At 51.0% G+C, this 18,279-nt stretch overlaps 9 protein-coding genes across 9 annotated transcripts; 2 read left to right on the top strand and 7 right to left on the bottom strand.

The window, feature by feature from the left end:
• Positions 1 to 5: 5 nt before the first annotated feature.
• Positions 6 to 2,266, bottom strand: AUEXF2481DRAFT_554297 (uncharacterized protein). The gene is made up of 3 exons (XM_013491095.1): positions 1,868 to 2,266; positions 1,739 to 1,816; positions 6 to 1,676 (listed from the first exon to the last, which is right to left on the bottom strand). Exons 2-3 carry the CDS (start codon positions 1,779 to 1,781, stop codon positions 202 to 204), a joined length of 1,518 nt encoding a protein of 505 aa, XP_013346549.1. The 5' UTR covers positions 1,782 to 1,816; positions 1,868 to 2,266; the 3' UTR covers positions 6 to 201.
• Positions 2,267 to 3,815: 1,549 nt separating this feature from the next.
• Positions 3,816 to 5,993, bottom strand: AUEXF2481DRAFT_63314 (uncharacterized protein; the record flags this gene model as incomplete). The annotated part of the gene is made up of 4 exons (XM_013490972.1): positions 3,816 to 3,875; positions 3,931 to 4,596; positions 4,648 to 5,839; positions 5,896 to 5,993. 4 exons carry the CDS (start codon positions 5,991 to 5,993, stop codon positions 3,816 to 3,818), a joined length of 2,016 nt encoding a protein of 671 aa, XP_013346426.1.
• Positions 5,994 to 7,024: 1,031 nt separating this feature from the next.
• On the bottom strand, positions 7,025 to 8,049 carry AUEXF2481DRAFT_27258 (uncharacterized protein; the record flags this gene model as incomplete). The annotated part of the gene is made up of 2 exons (XM_013490814.1): positions 7,025 to 7,655; positions 7,706 to 8,049. 2 exons carry the CDS (start codon positions 8,047 to 8,049, stop codon positions 7,025 to 7,027), a joined length of 975 nt encoding a protein of 324 aa, XP_013346268.1.
• A 237-nt stretch (positions 8,050 to 8,286) lies between these two features.
• AUEXF2481DRAFT_37484 (uncharacterized protein) lies at positions 8,287 to 9,276 on the bottom strand. Its single transcript, XM_013490882.1, has one exon. It carries the CDS (start codon positions 8,873 to 8,875, stop codon positions 8,381 to 8,383), a length of 495 nt encoding a protein of 164 aa, XP_013346336.1. The 5' UTR covers positions 8,876 to 9,276; the 3' UTR covers positions 8,287 to 8,380.
• A 372-nt stretch (positions 9,277 to 9,648) lies between these two features.
• Positions 9,649 to 11,774, top strand: AUEXF2481DRAFT_95566 (uncharacterized protein; the record flags this gene model as incomplete). Its single annotated transcript, XM_013491022.1, has 2 exons — positions 9,649 to 11,462; positions 11,526 to 11,774. The coding sequence occupies exons 1-2, from the start codon at positions 9,753 to 9,755 to the stop codon at positions 11,772 to 11,774; spliced, it is 1,959 nt and encodes a 652-aa protein (XP_013346476.1). The 5' UTR covers positions 9,649 to 9,752.
• Positions 11,775 to 12,078: 304 nt separating this feature from the next.
• Positions 12,079 to 13,804, bottom strand: AUEXF2481DRAFT_2820 (uncharacterized protein; the record flags this gene model as incomplete). The annotated part of the gene is made up of 4 exons (XM_013490712.1): positions 12,079 to 12,411; positions 12,466 to 13,470; positions 13,544 to 13,735; positions 13,787 to 13,804. 4 exons carry the CDS (start codon positions 13,802 to 13,804, stop codon positions 12,079 to 12,081), a joined length of 1,548 nt encoding a protein of 515 aa, XP_013346166.1.
• Positions 13,805 to 14,172: 368 nt separating this feature from the next.
• Positions 14,173 to 14,763, top strand: AUEXF2481DRAFT_555822 (uncharacterized protein). Its single transcript, XM_013491094.1, has one exon. The coding sequence runs from the start codon at positions 14,330 to 14,332 to the stop codon at positions 14,633 to 14,635; it is 306 nt and encodes a 101-aa protein (XP_013346548.1). The 5' UTR covers positions 14,173 to 14,329; the 3' UTR covers positions 14,636 to 14,763.
• A 127-nt stretch (positions 14,764 to 14,890) lies between these two features.
• On the bottom strand, positions 14,891 to 15,343 carry AUEXF2481DRAFT_27254 (uncharacterized protein; the record flags this gene model as incomplete). Its single annotated transcript, XM_013490813.1, has 1 exon — positions 14,891 to 15,343. The coding sequence occupies one exon, from the start codon at positions 15,341 to 15,343 to the stop codon at positions 14,891 to 14,893; it is 453 nt and encodes a 150-aa protein (XP_013346267.1).
• A 764-nt stretch (positions 15,344 to 16,107) lies between these two features.
• Positions 16,108 to 17,534, bottom strand: AUEXF2481DRAFT_46252 (uncharacterized protein; the record flags this gene model as incomplete). The annotated part of the gene is made up of 3 exons (XM_013490927.1): positions 16,108 to 16,171; positions 16,229 to 17,357; positions 17,420 to 17,534. The coding sequence occupies 3 exons, from the start codon at positions 17,532 to 17,534 to the stop codon at positions 16,108 to 16,110; spliced, it is 1,308 nt and encodes a 435-aa protein (XP_013346381.1).
• Between the last annotated feature and the right edge of the window lie 745 nt (positions 17,535 to 18,279).

Raw genomic sequence — 18,279 nt, 5'->3', positions numbered from 1 at the left:
TGGTGGTTGTTCCTTCTTCTCAATTATTCCCTTTGTCGTTAGTTGTTAGCCTATCGATCTTTTCCAATTCTACGGTGTCTTTCTGACATCATTCCTTCCATTTTTGAGTGCTAAACTTCACAGTCTTTTTCAAGACCAACAAAGACAAATCAGAGGAACAGAAGAAATATTATTTAACATTATGTAGCCGGTAAAGTGGCTTTAGTCGAATTCATCCAGGAAATCCATAATGGCAGAGTACGTAACAGTACCACGCTGTTGTGTCTTTGAAGTCGGAGGAGGCGATAGCAATCCGTTCACCTGCACAGAAGTCTTCAACGAACTCTCTCTAGGTCCCCACGGCGAAGCAGCTCTAACCGGAGTACCCATACCACCGGCCTCTGCCTCCCTAGCCGCTAACCTTTGCTTCAACTCCTCCGCCTTGTCCATTTCTTGAACTTCCGGAAGTCCATCAACGAGTTTAGTCTTTCTCCTTTGCCTTTCCATGATACTATGCGTGCAAACATCAATCTTCGCATCCAGATCCACCAGATCCTGTTGTTGTTGCCGGATAATCTCCAAATGTGCTGAATTGAAATCTTTTTTGCTTATCACAGACATCATTTCCGTGTGGAGAGTTGAACGTTCTTGTTGCAGGGCTTCACAGTCATCAAAGAGGCGGAGACAGGATTTGTCGATTTTGCGGAGGGCGCGGAGGATGCGGAAGGCGGGATCTGTGCGGAAAGCGATTGGGTCGAGGGAGTCCTTTCGCGGATGCTCTGGGATCCAGAGTGAGGATTGGAGGGATTGGAGGGAAGGGCGGGTCGAGGTGGAGGGTGTTGAGTGGGTTGAGTGGAATGTTGGACGAGCTGTGTTGGGTGCGGAGAGAGATTGTTGTATTGAAGGTAGTCGAGGTACACATGGTGTTGACACTGATGAGTGTAGTAAAGGGCGTTTGGGTCCGGAACTTTTGGAAGGTGATGGTTGAACAGAAGGTTCGCTGGGTGCATAGCAGGTTTGCGGCAAGGTGTAGTTTGGAGCAGCTGAATGCGATCGAGGGCTCAAGTTTCCTGAGAATGGGTCGGTACTGTGTCCTCTTTTACTGTCTCGCCTTGACACAGGTCGTCCTCTCTCCATAATTGATTCATCGCGGACCTCGGGTACTGTAGTGAGTTGAAGGCGTGGTGTATGTCTAAGAGGTTCTGGTGTGTCGTCTGCCACTTGACTTCTTGATGACGCCGCGGCTTCATCTCGAGAACCCTTTCTCATAGATGAAGTATCATCGCGTGATCCTTTTCGTACTGTCGAAAAAGATTCATCTCGTGAGCTTTTTCTCATCATTACTGGCGTTTCGTCTCGTGAGTTCTTCCTTGCCATAATCCTGTCTCCCAATCTCTCAGAAGGGTCTCCAATCGAGGTTTTGCGTGGTGATTCATATGAAATCGCTTGTAGCACAGCAGGCTGTAGTGTTTCCGCTGATCTGGCGTCCCTTGGTCGGCTGTACATCTCCTGAGCAACCATTGATCTTTGTCTGCCAGGATTTGAAGATAATGATCTCTGCTTCTCATGAGAGACCAGAGTTGGTCGGAGGTTCTCGACATCGCGTAATGGCAGAACATCCGATCGTTCCTGACGATGACCCCTCACGACACCACGGCCTCGGGCTACCTCCTTGAACAGAGGTCGTGGTCCAAGACCTGATACCTCGTTCACCAGAATAAGTTTGGCTCTCTCTCCAGGAGACTGTGACAGCTTGTACCTGACCGGCGGGACCTGGCTATCTGATCTGGGGAATAGCGCATACTGACTTTTGCCAGACATGTTGGCGATACGTCAACTGCCCTGTTGTTAGCTGCTCCAGAGTTGTCATACGTTTTTGGAAACATACATGAAGCAATGTGTGGGTGTCTTGAGAAGAAGTTTAGTGCTTTTTTTTGCTTCGTAGCAAAAGACTTGAGGTGTGGTGGGCTGAAAATGTTTCATACACAAAGTTAAACACGTGGTGGAAGCCGTGAGTTCCCAAGAATATCTTTCCAGAAGAGTAGGGCTCGCGGAAGGCCAATATTTGCTGACAGAACACCGACAGACCAGGCCAGTTTGATACAGACAAAAGGAAAGAGACTTCAAAAGAGTGCGACGAACCGAAGAATCGAGACAAAAACTGGTTGAACAACACGAGGTGAACTGTTACTTTGAGCCCTCGCCATAGTATAAGACAGCCGCACCTGAGACTTCTTGAACCAGAAACAATGACGCTAATTTGTTTTAGGGCTCTTTAAGGCCGAAACCTGAGACGTGACAATGGTTGGCCTCGACGTCTGACATCAACACCCGTACTTACATATAGATTCCCGAGTACGACTGTACGATCGGGAGCTTGAGCTCCGCTGGATATGGTATGATGGAATCGATATGTACTGTGATCTTCTTCTGCTCGCACGAACATTGTTTCTGACAATAAGATCCATCATCTAACAAGGTTGACCATAGCTGCGATCATAGCGGATGCGTCTACCACAGCTTTCTCTGGTGTGATGAGAAGATGATCACACATGTCGTCTGGCCATCGGGTAACCATCGATAATCGTAATCGTCGACCTCACAAAGACATAACCTAGAAAACGAGAAGAAGCGACTGGCAGCCGGCAAAATCGATGATCGCCAAAGATCTGCGCCAGAAACGTGAGGTGACGGAGGGGCCAAGATCTGGGGAGTTCGAGCTGGTCAGTTTCAGCTTTCGAATCTGCAACACCCTATTTCGACAAAGCACGGTTTCAGCTGCCGTGTCGGGCGGCCTGTATGCCAGAAACAGCATGAGAGCACGCAACTGAGATGTCATTGTATTTCACAGAGTTCGAGACATCTTGTATCCAATTAATGGATATCGGCGAGCAAGACAGGAACAGACGGGGTGGCTTCTTCAAACACGCTAACCGACGGCCAGTCCACGCGAGTTCCTGAAGATCCCCTTTGACGAGGCTTCTCACAGCTAGTTTTCCAACGGAGGACCCGAAACTTCTTGCCCGTTCACTGCCGTCATTCCCAACCTCCTTCCAAATCAATTGTCCATCTTCGTTCGGCGTCGGCGAAACATGAAACGCGTAGAACATCCGAGGAACCAAGAATGTTCTGGTTGGGCTGATCGTCGCCGAAGCATGTCTTTGTTTGATAACATGGCCATGACACATCGCAATCGCATATAAATGCTCAGGTTCCCTTGCCAATCCCTTCAACTTCCTTTTTTTTCCGGCCGTGTTTCGACGCAAGGCCAGTCTTGCGAGATGTCCAAACAAAACAAGATGGGGCCTCGACTTTGATCTCGCTTGCTGAGAACTCGTCTTGTGGTCAAATTTAGATACTGTAATTTGCACATGATCGTGCCTTCCAGGGTTCTTCGCCTTCAGCCGCTCCTCTTCGGTATCCTCTTCTTGACGTGACGATCTGAGCCTCGAGTTGTTGCTATATACAGAAGATTTTCTCACCCGGTAGATCGCTTGGTGTCTGAGATATACAAGTGATACTCAGGGTAGTCCATTCGGCATATGCATCGTAGGGCTTACCCTCACTGCGTAGCCCCACTACTAGGCATAGCAACAGACACCGCAAGCAGCATATTTATGGCCACGCGACATGCAGTACGACAGCTCGAATGGTGGAGATGATGACAGTAACTCGTCTGTGAGAAATGGAAATAGTTAGGAAATGATATGATGATAATAACCCTGCAGCGTCCGCCGACGGTTCATACAGGTCCGTAGACATGATGGTAGAAAAGACATAAAAGTGGTATCCAAAAGAAAATGGGGTAAAGCTACGCTTCAAATCGTCCAACGCTTTTACTTCTTGCTGGCATGCACAACCTCGATGATCTTGTCGACGACAGAAGGATCCGAGAGCTATCGAAACGGTCAGTGGTTGTTCATGAGTGAATTTTGTGCTTAGGAGACTTACAGTAGTGATATCACCCAGCTGGTCCTCTTCACCCGCCAGAATCTTACGCAAGATACGACGCATGATCTTACCAGAACGAGTCTTGGGAAGATCGGGAACGACGTGAATAGCCTTGGGTGCAGCGAAAGGACCAATGCTCTTCCTTACTTGCATGATCAAGTCCTTGCGAAGAGCGTCGTTGGCGTCATTACCGTTCTTGATGGCAACGAAAGCGGCAACTGCTTGGCCGGTGAGCTCGTCTGCAACACCAACAACGGCAGCTTCTGCGACAGCGTTGTGCTCGATCAAGGCAGCCTCAATCTCAGCAGTGGATAGACGGTGACCAGAAACGTTGACGACGTCGTCGACACGGCCACGGATCCAGTAGTAACCCTCGTGATCGCGAGCGGCACCGTCACCAGTGAAGTAGTATCCCTTGTATACGTTCAAATATGTGTCCATGTATCTCTTGTGCGCACCCCAGACGGTACGGGCCATACTGGGCCATGCCTGCTTGAAGGCCAAAACACCCTCGACGTCGTTGCCGTGAAGCTCCTCGCCGGAGACGGGATCGATGATTGCGGGCTCGATGCCGAAGAAGGGGAGGGAAGCGCTACCGGGCTTGGTAGGAGTGATACCACCTAGAGGTGTGATAACGTGCGATCCGGTTTCCGTTTGCCAGTACGTCTGCGGATTGTTAGTATTCGTTGACAACATAGCCTGTCCGTCTTGACTTACGTCAACAATGTGGGCCTCCTCCTTTCCGACAATCTCGAAGTACCACTTCCACACTTCTGCAGCAATGGGCTCACCAACACTACCCAAAACTCTCAAGTGATCCATCTTCTTGACGAAGTGGTCTCCGGCGCGTTTGAGGAGTCGTAGAGCTGTAGGAGCAACGTAGAACTGTGTGACCTTGTGCTGGGCAACCACGTCCCAGTATCTGCTGAAGTCGGGGTATGCAGGAGTACCCTCGAACACAACTGTTGCAACACCGAGCAACAAGGGCGCGTAAACAACGTAAGTGTGGCCGGTGATCCAACCAACGTCACCACCGCAGAAGAAGGTGTCGTTGTCGTGAATGTCAAAGACGTACTTGCCGGTAGCGGCTGCTCCCAGCAGGTATCCACCAGTGGTGTGCATGACACCCTTGGGCTTACCGGTCGAGCCGGATGTGTAGAGGAGGAAGAGAGGGTCCTCGGAGTTCATGGACTCGGGAGCAATGTAGTTGGGGTACTTCTCGACCTCCTCGTGCCACCACAAATCACGACCCTCGGTCATGGGCACGTCTGCGCCGGTGCGCTTGTATACCAGACAGTGCTTGATGCCAGGGCACTTGCTGAGAGCGTCGTCGACGATCTTCTTGGTGCCGATAAGCTTGCCACCACGTCTGCCTTCATCAGTAGTGATGACGACCTTGGAGTCTGCATCAATGATGCGGTCCTTCAATGAGTCGGACGAGAATCCAGCGAAGACAACCGAGTGAACGGCTCCAATGCGGGAGCAAGCAAGGAAGGCAATGACAGCCTCGGGAATCATAGGCATGTACAGGGCGACAGTGTCGCCCTTCTTGACACCCATCTGCTTGAGGGTATAGGCTAGTCTGCAGACCTCGCGCAAAAGCTCACCATACGAGATCTTGCGACCCTCGCCGACTTCGTCAGCCTCGTAGATGATGGCGGTCTTGTCGGGATTCTTGAAGGCGTGACGATCCACGCAGTTGTAAGATGCGTTCAAGCGACCCTCGACGAACCAAGCATTGTCGCCATTCTCGAGGGAACCACTGTGCACAGTCTGGAAGTCTCGTTCCCAAGTGAGCAGGTCGCGAGCCATGCGGCCCCAGAACTGGTCTGGCTGCTCAATTGACTCCTTCCAGAGCTCTCTGTAGTGGTCCAAGCCATCCAAATGAGGCTTGCTGTCGGGGTGCTTGCTGCAAGAATTTGTTAGAAGCGCGCAACGCCAAGGTCGTTTTGAACTGCAACTTACTCGAAGAAGGCTTTCGGCACGTGGTAAGTGTCTACCTCGTGTGCCTCAGGAACGACAGAAGCCGGAGCCTTTGGCGGTGCGACATTTCCGTCAGACATGGTGTGAGAAGTTGTGTGGTAAGAATATGGAGAAGGAGCTCAAGAAATGCGGTTGCAGACGAGCACAAGAGTCTCTTTATGACACTCTGTGTGAAACGGTTTCCCGAAGCTCGAGCGGGTAATGGGCAGCTCTAGGATTGGTGTCTTCCTTCGAACCGTGGTAAGCAAGTGCTGGCTTTCCGTGTAGCGCGCAAAGATGTCTGAAGCTGCCAGAGATGCACGAGATGCTCAGATTAAAGTGACAAAGTCGTACGAGGCTACGGGAAAGAGAAAATTGAGGTTTTGTACGGGCTAATCTCATCCACTACCCCACCCGGCAGGACTCTCTTAAATATGAGCCAGGATAGAGGGCCTACCGGCCAAGTCGTGCGGGGAGCTGGCTGGCACGGACGAGGGGAGCTTCTTCCCTTCTCTCTCCCTGCATATCTCGGGTATGGTTTTTGGCTGGAACCAAGAGGCTCAAACATTTGGCATACGTCAAGAGGTCACGCTCCAACCCGCAACGGCGTCAATTGGAAATCTTTGAACGCTGTTTGGCTTGTGAGGAATCAGCGGATCGCCCACACGACCGCCATGGGGGTAGAAGTTGTGCGTGTTTTATTCATGATATTATGCACAGAGATGACAGATACCGAAACAAGTCCGTCATCTTTGACCGTGCCGTTGTCCCTGGCGGCTACTATGCTAGGGGCTCGGTCCATCTTCCTTGGGTCCGACCTCGGTCGAGAAGCATCACGAAGCAGCCACGAACACGACGCCGATTGAATTTCGTAATAGGAGTAGTATTGATTGAGTCCGGCTCCCCTCAGACTGTATCATGAGTCTTGGATGAGTTTGATTGTGTTTGTCTAGACGCGAGACTCCGTAGCTGTCCCGGTCTGGTCAACGTACATGAGCAATTATCCATATCTCGGTGGTCATAATAGCGAAGTCAGCGAACTGGCGGCTGAATCAAGGGGGAAGTGCAATAAGCCGTGCGGCGTCAAATTATATATTGGTGGAAATCCTTCTTGACATCAGCACATGTGGGTCTAAGAGAAGACATTCCATTGGTCGTAAACATTTCTGTAACACTCATGGACCTTTGGACAATAGACAGGATCCTGGCCAAAGATAATATGCCACAGGTACTCGAAGATTCGACCTGCGGTGGCATCACTCAGCCGGGTGTCCATCAGCCAGCTGTGGAACCAGGCGTAATGCGCGAGTGGTCTTTTTCGAATCTGGTCTCGAGACACGGCGAACTGAGCACAGCAGGCCACGCCGACCTGTTCCGGAACGGCAGTGGAATTGAACAATTCAGACCAAGCCTTAGCAAAGGCTTTCTCGGTCTCAGCTTTGTGTCTGTCTATGCCGGTCTGCTCTTTCTTGTGACGAAACGGCTGGATCTCCGTGGGGTTGCAACCAGGCGAAGTATGGCACCTGAAGTTTGCATAGCCGTTGCGCTGCACGAAGTCGATGTTGAGCAATTGCAAAGATTTGGCAGCGTTCTGGTCGTTGTGCCAAGAAGTGAGATGGCTGTGTATGAAGGCGACGGTCTCGGGCAGGTCATGATAGTTCTCTATGATGTAGGTGAGGAAGACGTTCGCTTCTCTACCCTTGTTGCGAGTCGTGTGGAGCGGTGCCTTTTGATCATCGGTCACATAGACGGCATGTTCCCAGCTGCAAGACCAGTAAGCTTCGCTCAGGCGTACTCATGGTGCTTTACGTACTTCGGTAGCATGTTCGAGACCCATTGCGTCTTCTCCTTGCCTGTTTTGGCAACAACAACGACCTTGGTTCGACTATCTCGAAGGCCGGATTTGGGTGTCGCTACGGCTTCTATACTTCCGTTGAGAAGGGAGTTCGAAATGGCGTGCATGACGGCTCGCAGAGGATCCGTCTCGCTCGATGAGTTGATTGCGTGAGAGAGACCATGACTGGATAAGAGGCCGCCTTCCTGCGATAGTCGGTCGAGCGCTAGGATGGACTGGTGAAGTTTGGAGAACTGTATCCTTAGCCAGACCAGCGTCGCTACAATCAGTCCGGCCACAAGCATTCGGGACAAGGCCCGCATGGCGAATGTGCGAAGAGACGCATAAAGGAGTCGGGCGAGATACGATGACCAGGATACGACTCTGCACTTTCTCGTGTTTCGAGGCATGTGAAACATCAGGGTCCATCTGCGGAGTCAAATCACGCTAGCCGGAAGAGGTAGCCAGTAGGGGCGCGTCTCTATGCCAAGTCTACCTCGTCGTGTGACTTCCACTACTTCTAGTTTGAACATGTTACAGACGTCGCACGGGTGATCAGAGCTGGCAAAGTGATGCTGATCTCGATACACAATACGTATGGTCACTAGCATGACTCTACATCTCCTAGCCTTCATTGCACCCACGCCGCACCATTCATCCACAACACACAGTGGGTTCCGAGATACCAGCTTCTTCTCCTCGCGAGTCATCAAGAGATTGATCCATGACGAGCGGCAACCTCACAACCATCCAATCGCACAGAACTTTGCCTAGAAAGGCGCCGATAACGATAGAGATGATGATATAGCCATTGAAATACATGGCCAGCAACATGACCATGTACCCAACACCGAACGTCGCCGCGTGGATGATACCCCTGGTGACTTGCTGGACTGGCGTCGCTCGGAATGTGATGTACTTCTGCTCAGGAAGAGGAGGGGCACAAGACGCATCGGGACCACAGCCACTCGGATTGCGCTCATCGTCGAACTTTGGAGCGATATGTGATACTCTGGGAAGATATTGGAGGCTGGCAACTCTTCGTTGGAACTGACGAAGTATGTAGGAATCGTATTCTTTGCCCAATCGCCGTAGAAACTCGAGGCACACCACGAGGAGGGAGACTCCTACACAAGACGCAGCAAACATTCCAGTGGTCCTGATATGCCAGGTCGATGCTAGAAAGCAAGCATCGACCGTATACCAGTTCCAGAGCATCTACTCTTTGTCAGACCCCACAAGGCAAGTTAATCAACGCCTACGGAACCTACGGATATTTTGCACTCTGACGAACTTTCGCCGCCCATTGACATTGAATGTGACATTTTCGACAGCAGTATCGGCTTTCCAGAGGAAAAGGATGAGGAGAAATCAAATGGCTGTTTGACAAATTGAGATGGGACATCCAAAAGCACGCGTCCATACTAGCAGTATATCAACTCGGCAGATGAACCTTGCCCACCGCATATTTGCCATGGCCGCAGGGTATCCGCATGGCCAGACGTATAGCCACCTCAAACTTGCTCAATTCCAGCGCACTACCAAACGAGTAAAGCAGCCTCAGCTTGGCAAGATGCAAAATACACGATCGTTATTGGTCCAAATCAACAGCCCGAGACTGCCAAGGGAAGCCACTCTCCGCTTTTGTAAACATCACCTCGTCCTTGACCTCTACATTTCTCGACTCCGATACTGATCTGGACATTTGTTGAAGGATTGACATGAACTCCGTACTCCGTTTCAGCTCCTTATGCCGCAGAAATTGCCTGCCGAGTCCGAATACTTGCCCAAGCGCATCTCAACAAGTGACTAGATGTTTCTGGGCTCTGCTGATTTAGGCTTTACGACCATGCCGCTGCATGCTACGGCCCCGTAGACGCTCGTGGCATTAAACGTGATCGGGTCGTGAACATGGTCGCTTCAATACTTTATTTGAACTTACAATCCTATACGGATGTGTCGTTCCTTCTCTTGAGCTTCATCTCGAGTTTTCCTCACTCCTTCGCTCTGACCTCACTTAACAGCAATGGTCCATATTCAGAATTTCACAGATGCTAGCTCGCTAGAACCTCATTGGGGCTACGCTGATCGCGTCGTTCCATGCACAAACGATGCTGGATCCTGCAAATATCTCGACGTCGTCTACCACTCTCATGATCTGGGAATGCTCTATTCTGGCATCTTCTGGGCGACTATCGCTGGAATGCTGTTTATCTGGACGTTAGGTCGTCGCTTGCTACCCTCAAGACGTGCAGACGAAGAACTGCTTGTACCAGTGCGACCAGTTCGATCTTCGCCCCGAGGCGGAATCGAGCGACTTCAACACGCTTTGTCAGCGAGTGCCCGGCGCTATCTCCTTCCCGACTTCGCAAGACCTATCTTTGGGCGCACGACGCGGCTACAAGTCTTGTCACTGCTTGTACTGACCGGTTATCTCGCCATCTGGTCGTTCGTCGGGATTGTTTACAACAAATGGGTCACACCTGTGAAGAAGATGCCTGGTGTTTACAATACTCGCACCAGTCTAGGACCTTGGGCGGATCGCGTCGGCACTCTTGCGTACGCGTTGACTCCTCTGTCGATCCTCTTGTCGAGTCGCGAATCGATCCTATCGCTACTGACAGGACTACCATACCAGAGCTTCAACTTCCTCCATCGATGGCTCGGTTACATCATCGTAGTGCAGTCTTCTCTGCACACGATCGGCTGGACAATCATTGAGGTAAAGCTCTATCAGCCCCAACCCACTGTTGGCCGCGACTGGATCCGTCAGCTGTACATGATCTGGGGAGTTGTTGCCATCGTTCTTCTGTTCTTTCTCTTCGCTCTCTCTACACCTTGGGCCATCCGCTTGACTGGGTACGAATTCTTCCGCAAGTCCCACTACATCCTCGCGATGGTCTACATTGGTGCATGTATTGGCCATTGGGACAAGTTATCTTGCTACCTCATTCCTGCCTTGATCGTGTGGTTCATGGACCGCGGCGCACGCCTTGTTCGCACCGCCATTCTGCATTACACTGTTTTACCTGGTGGTGAGGTTGCTTTCGGTCCTGCTAAGGCCACGACCGCGCTCTTCCCCGATCCGAATGGCGATGTTGTTCGTCTAGACTTTGTGCACCCTCACGATGCCTGGTCTGTAGGTCAACACTTCTATCTGTGTTTCCCAGAAAGCAGTATCTGGCAGTCGCATCCCTTCACGCCGCTTAGCTTTCCCATCCATACCGACGGCATATCTTGCGGCGTTCAACACTCTTACATCTTCCGTGCTAAGAGTGGAGAGACCAAGAAGGTTGCGCAACTCGCCAGAACAAAGTTGCAGCAAGCTGGTGCGGACGCTCCTCTGACCGCGGTCATTCTGACTGGTCCCTATGGCGAAACCATAGCTACCCACCTCACGCAAGAAGTCAACATTCTTTGTATCGCTGGTGGCACAGGTATCACATACGTGCTCCCTGTCCTCCTCGGTCTTGCGTACCAACCACGTTCGGTCAAGAGGAAGATTTCTCTCGTCTGGGCTGTACGTCAGATTGCGGATATCGCCTGGGTCCAGCCAGAGCTCGACCGCATCAGACAGCTAGCCAAATCCATTGATTTGACTATTCGTGTTTTCGTCACTCGGGAAACGGAAGCTCAATCCACCATGTGCGAAAAGACACGATACACAGATGAGTCCAAGTCGACCTCAGAGCCTGTGGTCATATCCGAATCTGGTGAAACATCGGACTCATCCTCTGTTGCTTCGACGTCTGCCGCGTACCCCTGCTGCGGCCCGCCGTCCGATTCATTCGCTATCCAGAAAACAGCATTACCAGCATCAGATCCCAGGGAGCAACCTATCCACAGACATCCTGATCTTAATGTGCTAGTAAAGGAATTTGTCAACGATACAATCTGTGGTAGGACGAGCGTGTATGCCAGCGGGCCTGGACGTATGATCTCTGAGTTACGAAGCATTGTGGCTCAATGTAATGATGGATCGAAGGTATGGAAAGCCGAGGAGAGATACGATGTCAGTCTTGTCTGTGATGATAGGTTGGAGTGGTAGATACTCGCAATATAGATGTAAAGTCATATCATTAACAACTCTGGAAACCCGCCGTTAAAGAGCATAGGGTTGTCGGCATCAGTCTGCAGTTAAGCGTGGGCGCTGGAAGTATTCGTTAACCAATTTACAATCCTGGTCGAGTGCCTATCGATCGCATTACAGCTGAGAGCCCATTGTTGGCTGATCTAGCACACCAAGACCTGAACCAACTCTCTACTCGTAAATCATGTGCGTCTCACCGACGAAAGTCCACCAATAGCATTCTATACGTTTGCTCATATATTGTCAATCATGTCATTTCCTCTCAGTCCCTCACAGCAGTCAGCTTCACCCAAAGAGCAGGTCTATAGAACAAAGTATGATGCTGGAGTCTCTTCTCCCAACCAGCACTTCTGGGATCCAACTCAATGTCAAAGTTGAACAACAACTTAGTGAACACCAAGCGTAACTCTGCATACGCCAGATTCTTGCCCAGGCAGTTTCTAGGTCCAAAAGAAAACGGCTGCACAATGGCGAGATTATCGCTGGCATACTTGCGTGGTGGGTTCGGAAGCCATCTCTCGGGTACGAAACGCGTCGGGTCTGCGAAGTTGAGGGAGGAGCGATTGGCAATGTACTGGCTGACTGCGATGGAGGCCTGATACTTTGGTAAGTAGGAATTTACTACTGAGAGATGTGAACAGGGTCTTACATTTCCCTTGCCAGAGAAATGAATGCCGGCCACGTCTGCGCCTGTCGCTGGCACTTTTCTCAAGAAGCCGGTAGGTATAGGGGGATAGCAACGCAAGACTTCATGAATGAAACCATTCAAGTACTCAAAGTTGGTGACATCGTCGACGGTAATCTCGGCGTCATTCTTGTAGCGGCTTCGTATCTCGTACTTGAGCTTGTTCATCACATCTGGGTTGTCGATGAGAAGGTAGGTGCCGATGGACAACGTTGTTGCTGTAGTTTCTGTACCAGCCACGAGGAACAGACCTAAGTTACTCTCAAGCTCACCTTTTCGCAAGCCGTCACCTCTTATGCTTTCTGCTTCTTCGATATCACCCTTCTGGTTCTTCAAGATAGACGTGACGAAATCTGGTCGCTGCGTCTCAGCAGCGATTCTGGCCGCGGCCTTTGCTTCAATCCATTTGAAAAGTTCAATGCGCTTCTGAATCTGCGATCTATTGATGATCAGTGAGCCCAGCTTCCTGACAAATGGAAAGTAGTGTGTAACATAGGCAAACTTGACAGCTTTGAGGCCTTCAAGAATGTTGCCGACCCATAGGTGTTGCTTCATATCGGCAAGCGAACCAAAAGGATGCCCGAAACTCAAATCGGTGATCACATCGAATGTAAAACTGTTGTACCAGCTGCAAAGCTCGATCTTGTAGGTCGAATCCCAGCCATCGCCACCAGAGGCGTATCCAGGCTGGTGCTCTGAGATGTCGCGAAATCTTGAGATGAGTAGATCCACGTACGACTGGAGTAAGCCTTCTTGTTCACGAAGGGCTCTGTCAGAGAATGCATGGCTGATGACTCGTCTCTGACGACCGTGATTCTCTCCAGGAGCAGTCAAGAGGTTAGGAACTCCGTTCATTGGGGTTGGGTACCACGCAGGATCTTTCTCGAAGCTTCCAGTATGCTTCTGTTTGCCGGTGCGGAAACCATAGATATCTTGCCACGGATTGTTTTCGCCCGAAATGACAGATACCTAACAATCATGTCAGTATAGACCACACGTCGGTTCGAACGACCGCACAGAAAGTCTGGATCCGATAGCTTACCTCGTTGGGACTGTATCGAGCGACTTCGCCATACTGCTCATGCAGCTCTTGCATCCAAGACAATAGACTGCCGTTCAAACTGTGAAGTATGTATGGTATACGGGTGGCAGCAAGGTACCAGGGGCCAGGGACATGGCTCAGCGGATGGAAGAATACTGTATAAACAGTGGTGAAGAGCTGGTATGTGATATACTAAGTGCGTTAGTCTTGAGGCTTATTGATGATCGAAGCAATAAGAGATACCAAAGCAGCGAAGCTCATAGCGATGACTAGAGCATGGCTGGGAAATTCGGCTAAATGGTTCATATCGTCTCTCGAATGGTCTGATGAATGCTCTACAGTGTGCGTGGCTTGCGAAGGTTGTTCCAATGATCAGTATACGAATAGACCTCATACTTATGTGGCGATAGTAACCACACACATAGTCGTGCCGAATGCCGGTCACAGGGAAGCTAGTGCTGGTGACCAGCATAGGCGCATCTTACACGCATCAATCTATCGTCAGCTACCGGCCGAGACGGACTGTCCATGGAGTTATGATCCCATCCGCGACTCGAGGAGCGCTTCAGTCTGGCGCGGGCTCGGAGCGATGAAGATGCCGTAGTCACACAAGGTTGCGTAGATTTGTTTTACCACGTCACGTTGACACCCCAGTGAGGAGGGTGGGGTTTTCTGCTCTCCAACAGGGCCATCTCGCAACATCCATGCTTTTTTGCAGGTGGAGTGGTCGTGATCTGCAGACGTGCAGTGCTCGGGCTCGGATATGGCGCGTCCGAGAAAGGGAAAATGGCGCGTAAGCCCTATAAATTCATCAGATGGTATAGACCATACATGTTCTGCTGTGAACGTGAGTTTGCTTGTATTTCATGTTGGATGTGTATAACAATCTGGATATATTCTGCGTATGCGCGCCGAATCAAGCTTACATGGCATTGCTTGACGGCTATTTCTTCGGCTGTTGATCCTGTAGAGGGCGACAATGCACTCATTGGTCATATTGCCGTTTTGCAGATAGATCGTGCAACTGATCTTAAGCTCTCGCTAGGAGTCTACTCCTTGATCATGACCGGCGCTCTTGTCAGCAGCGCTTGAATCAGACAATGATGAACCGATGTGACGGTCAGCCAGAGGATGAGACCGGACAACACGAGGACGGCATGTTTTTGCCGAGCCAGGTATGAGGAAGGTCAGCAACTGACGCCACAAGCGCTTCCATACTCTAGATTGGTGTGAGACGCATCATCTTACACCGCTGTCAGAGCCTTCCGTCACAGAATCCTGCCATTACCACTCTCTGCCTACCAACGCTGACCTGGAAAGCCTAGCGAATTGTTCTGGGTCATGTTTTCAATCCTCACTAACAGGTTCCGGTCGACTCCCAAATAAAATCTTGTACCTGACAATTTCCACAACTTCGACCGCACCATCTTCTCCATTCTGCGCTTTCTTCAACACCGCCAACGGCTTCATCAACTTCTTGATCTCGCCCGTCATGCGTTGATGCTTGCCAATATAGAAGTATACCCGCTTCATCCAAGCCCCGCTTTGCGGGTCAGAGAGGCCCGGTGTGTAGAGAGGAAATACCAAACGACCGACTTCTGTCGATGTAGGCGAAAAAGTCGTGTCTTCCGATGTGGATGTCGGGAAATTGATGGTTCCTTGGAGCTCTATTATTGCGAGACCGGAAGGTGTGTGTAGGGTTTGTGGGAGTGGGTTGTTAGGGTCCGCTGCTGGTTGTGTTGTGGAGATGGTTTTCGGCAGGTGGACTGGTGTCACAGATGGCCATGATTCGGTCGACATTGTGTTTGGCGTCGAATGCGAAGTCGCGGAAGTTATTTCGACCCAAGAAGAAACTATGAGATTGATGATTCCTTCTGTCTAGTCTCGACTTTGATACGGCGTTAGTGGGTCGTGTTGTAAAGTCTTGGAAAGTTTGTCTTTCGAGTAAGACGCGTCGCAAAATGGATTGCCTGTTTGGGACATTAATTGGCTTCCTTCTGTGACAAACACGATATTCGGTCACATTCAAGGCAAACAGTACCTTGCAGCCTTAGTACAACTGTAAAAGAGAATAATACATTTCATTGCAGAGAAGATCGGATTATATATCCTTTTTCCAATCTTCCCAACAGGACCCGCCGAGAACGCCAATGCCATGCGTCGTCGTAATAACAGGAGAATGAAAGAGATAAAGAGGAAACCATAATGCGCAAACACAACACTTCTTCTGAACATGGCGCAGCGGCAGCATGCAATGCTCACATGCCCTCTTCCATGCTCACATGTCTCCACCAGGGCGAGGCGTTGTCCTGTGGACCATTGACCATCTCTTCGGCGTCTCCGACTTGTCTGCGCTCGCTGACTTCTCTTGTCGCGACACGCTTCAACTTCATAGCGCGAGATGCCATGGCCAGACTTATGTTCTGCATAGAGGGCTTCTTGGAAGGGGCTCTCTGTGGCTGGCGCGTCAATCCTTGGGATGGGAACTCTGATGGTGAGCCTTCGTCGACCATCGGTCTATCGATGACCGGCTGGAACCATTCATCCCTCATGACTGGTCGTTGTCACTGGAGCGGCTCCGACGAGGAGGACAGACGATTCAGGTGAAGGTAAACATCGGTGCCGTAGCTGCGGAATGGGGTCAGCGGATTGTCACATGCATGCTAAGAAGCACTTGGCACTTACCCCTCCATGCTGATCAGCTTCAGGTCTCCACCAAAGTATCTGGCGTACAACCTCGAAATGGGCAACCCGTAACCAAACCCTGCCATTGGAGCCTTGAAGTCGCTCTTGTCGAAATCTGGATCCAGTATAGGCGTCTGGTCGACGGTCGTGTACATGTAGGTCCACACAAGCGGGATGGAGCTTCTCGGAATGCCACCTCCCTCGTCGGAAATCTTGATGGTGATATCCTCTTTTCCTTCAGCCACGACTACTTTGGTGACGGGGAATTCTTCCTTGTCTTGGCCATGTGTCTCAACGACAGCGCGAAGAGAGTTCTTGAGCGTCTCGAAGAGCATGTGTGACAGATGGCCAGGGACGTACATGAAGTTGAGGTCGGGGTTGCAGACTAGCTGGATTTTGGGAGCATCAAACAGACCGTAGTGATCTTCGCAGACAAAGCGGGCATTTTCGATGGCCTCTTGAGCTAGATCACGCACATTTGTCTTTGTACAGATGATTCCGACGTAGGTGGGGTCCGAGTGAGCTCGTTGGTCGGTCAAAGCAATGTGTTGGCCGATGAGCATGCGAATCCCGATACGGGACATGTAGAAACGGTCGAGGAAAGCCTGGATGTTGTGGTCTATCTGCATTCGTTGACGCTTGCGCTTGTACTCTAGAATGCCTTGAGCAACGGTGGTCACGACGCTATCGTGACGGCGCTTGATCTTCTCGAGCGTCTTTGAGAAACGGGTATTGTAGTCGTTTAGCTCTGGCGGCCATTCGTTGGTGTCGTCGCCAGCGCTATAGTAGCGCTTGAGAGCATTCTTTCGATCGGCGGTTTCGTGGTTGTTGTGATGGAGTTGGGAGCGATACTGGCCCTGATTGACGCTGGGGTTCTTGGTAGCCTCGCTCAAGATACGTGAGTTCTTTCCGTTCTGCGGTTTCAAGAGGCGGTCGCGGATTTCGGACGAAAGAGACGGCTTCTGTAGAGTGGTGATTTCCTCAAACGACTGAGCGTACCAGTCCCGGACTCTGCCGATAGAGGGCATGTCGCCGAGCCCGTCGGGCAATTCCTGGAGCTCCTGCACACGATGTGCCAATCTTATGGGCAACTCCTCGGAGAGAAACTGAGAGGCTCGAAACAGAGTTCCTGCTCAGGTCGTCAGTCACTGCATGTCTCGAATAAGTCGAGTCGTGTGATGGGCTTCTTACCGACAGACGGTCTCTCGCCGAACTGCACCATCTGGCGTAGACTCACGCCCGTGGCAGGGAAGTTCGCATAATGCCGGATCGTGTCCATGAGCTCGGTCGACTTTTTCCACGACATGACGGAGCGTGTCGAGGCCTTGCGGCCAGATGTGGATGCGGACTTGACAAGCTCGCGAGCTCAGGCTGTGTGCTGGCGAGTGCTCAGCAAAGGTCAATTCTGGCCTTGGATGTCGTGTGTCGTATATCAAGCAGCAAGAGCAAAAGAAAGCGGAGAGCGAATCGATGGCGCTCGGGATGCGTCACAGAGTGCCGAGCGACATCGAATGTGTGGAGTCCCAGCTTCTCCACGAAACACTTCCATAGCACCGTGCCGAGGTCTGCCTCTGTCACGCTGCCGACTTCTTTTCGTTCACCACAGCTCCTCGGTCTACGCTCCATCTTGCTCCGAGAGCTCTACTTGATCATGCTCATTCTTGATGCAGGCTACCTTAGCTTTGCTGTCATGTTTTCCTCGCTCCTACTCCTGTGTGCAATGTGACTGCACCGATCTCGGACTCGCACCTACCCCGAGCGTCTTGCAAAGCCCTAGCTGCCTCTATGCACGAGCACAATGAATCCCTTCAAGAAACACATTGAAACCCGGTGCGAGCCTGCATCACTACCGCCATCAAACGGAACCCTTGACCTCGACAAAGACGTGTGGTGCCATAGTTCTGGGCACTCTTGCTTGTCCAATAAGCGCCTACCATTCTCATTTGCAAAGATGAAACCATCTCACGTGCCTCGACTCATGCTTCTTGTAAATCGTCTGCGTTTTGCTCATGATACAGACTTTCTCTATATATACACTTGTTTTTACACGA

This window comes from Aureobasidium subglaciale (assembly GCF_000721755.1).
Source record: "Aureobasidium subglaciale EXF-2481 unplaced genomic scaffold scaffold_4, whole genome shotgun sequence".
Classification (NCBI taxonomy): domain Eukaryota; kingdom Fungi; phylum Ascomycota; class Dothideomycetes; order Dothideales; family Saccotheciaceae; genus Aureobasidium; species Aureobasidium subglaciale.
This window is presented reverse-complemented; position numbering and strand designations above follow the sequence as displayed.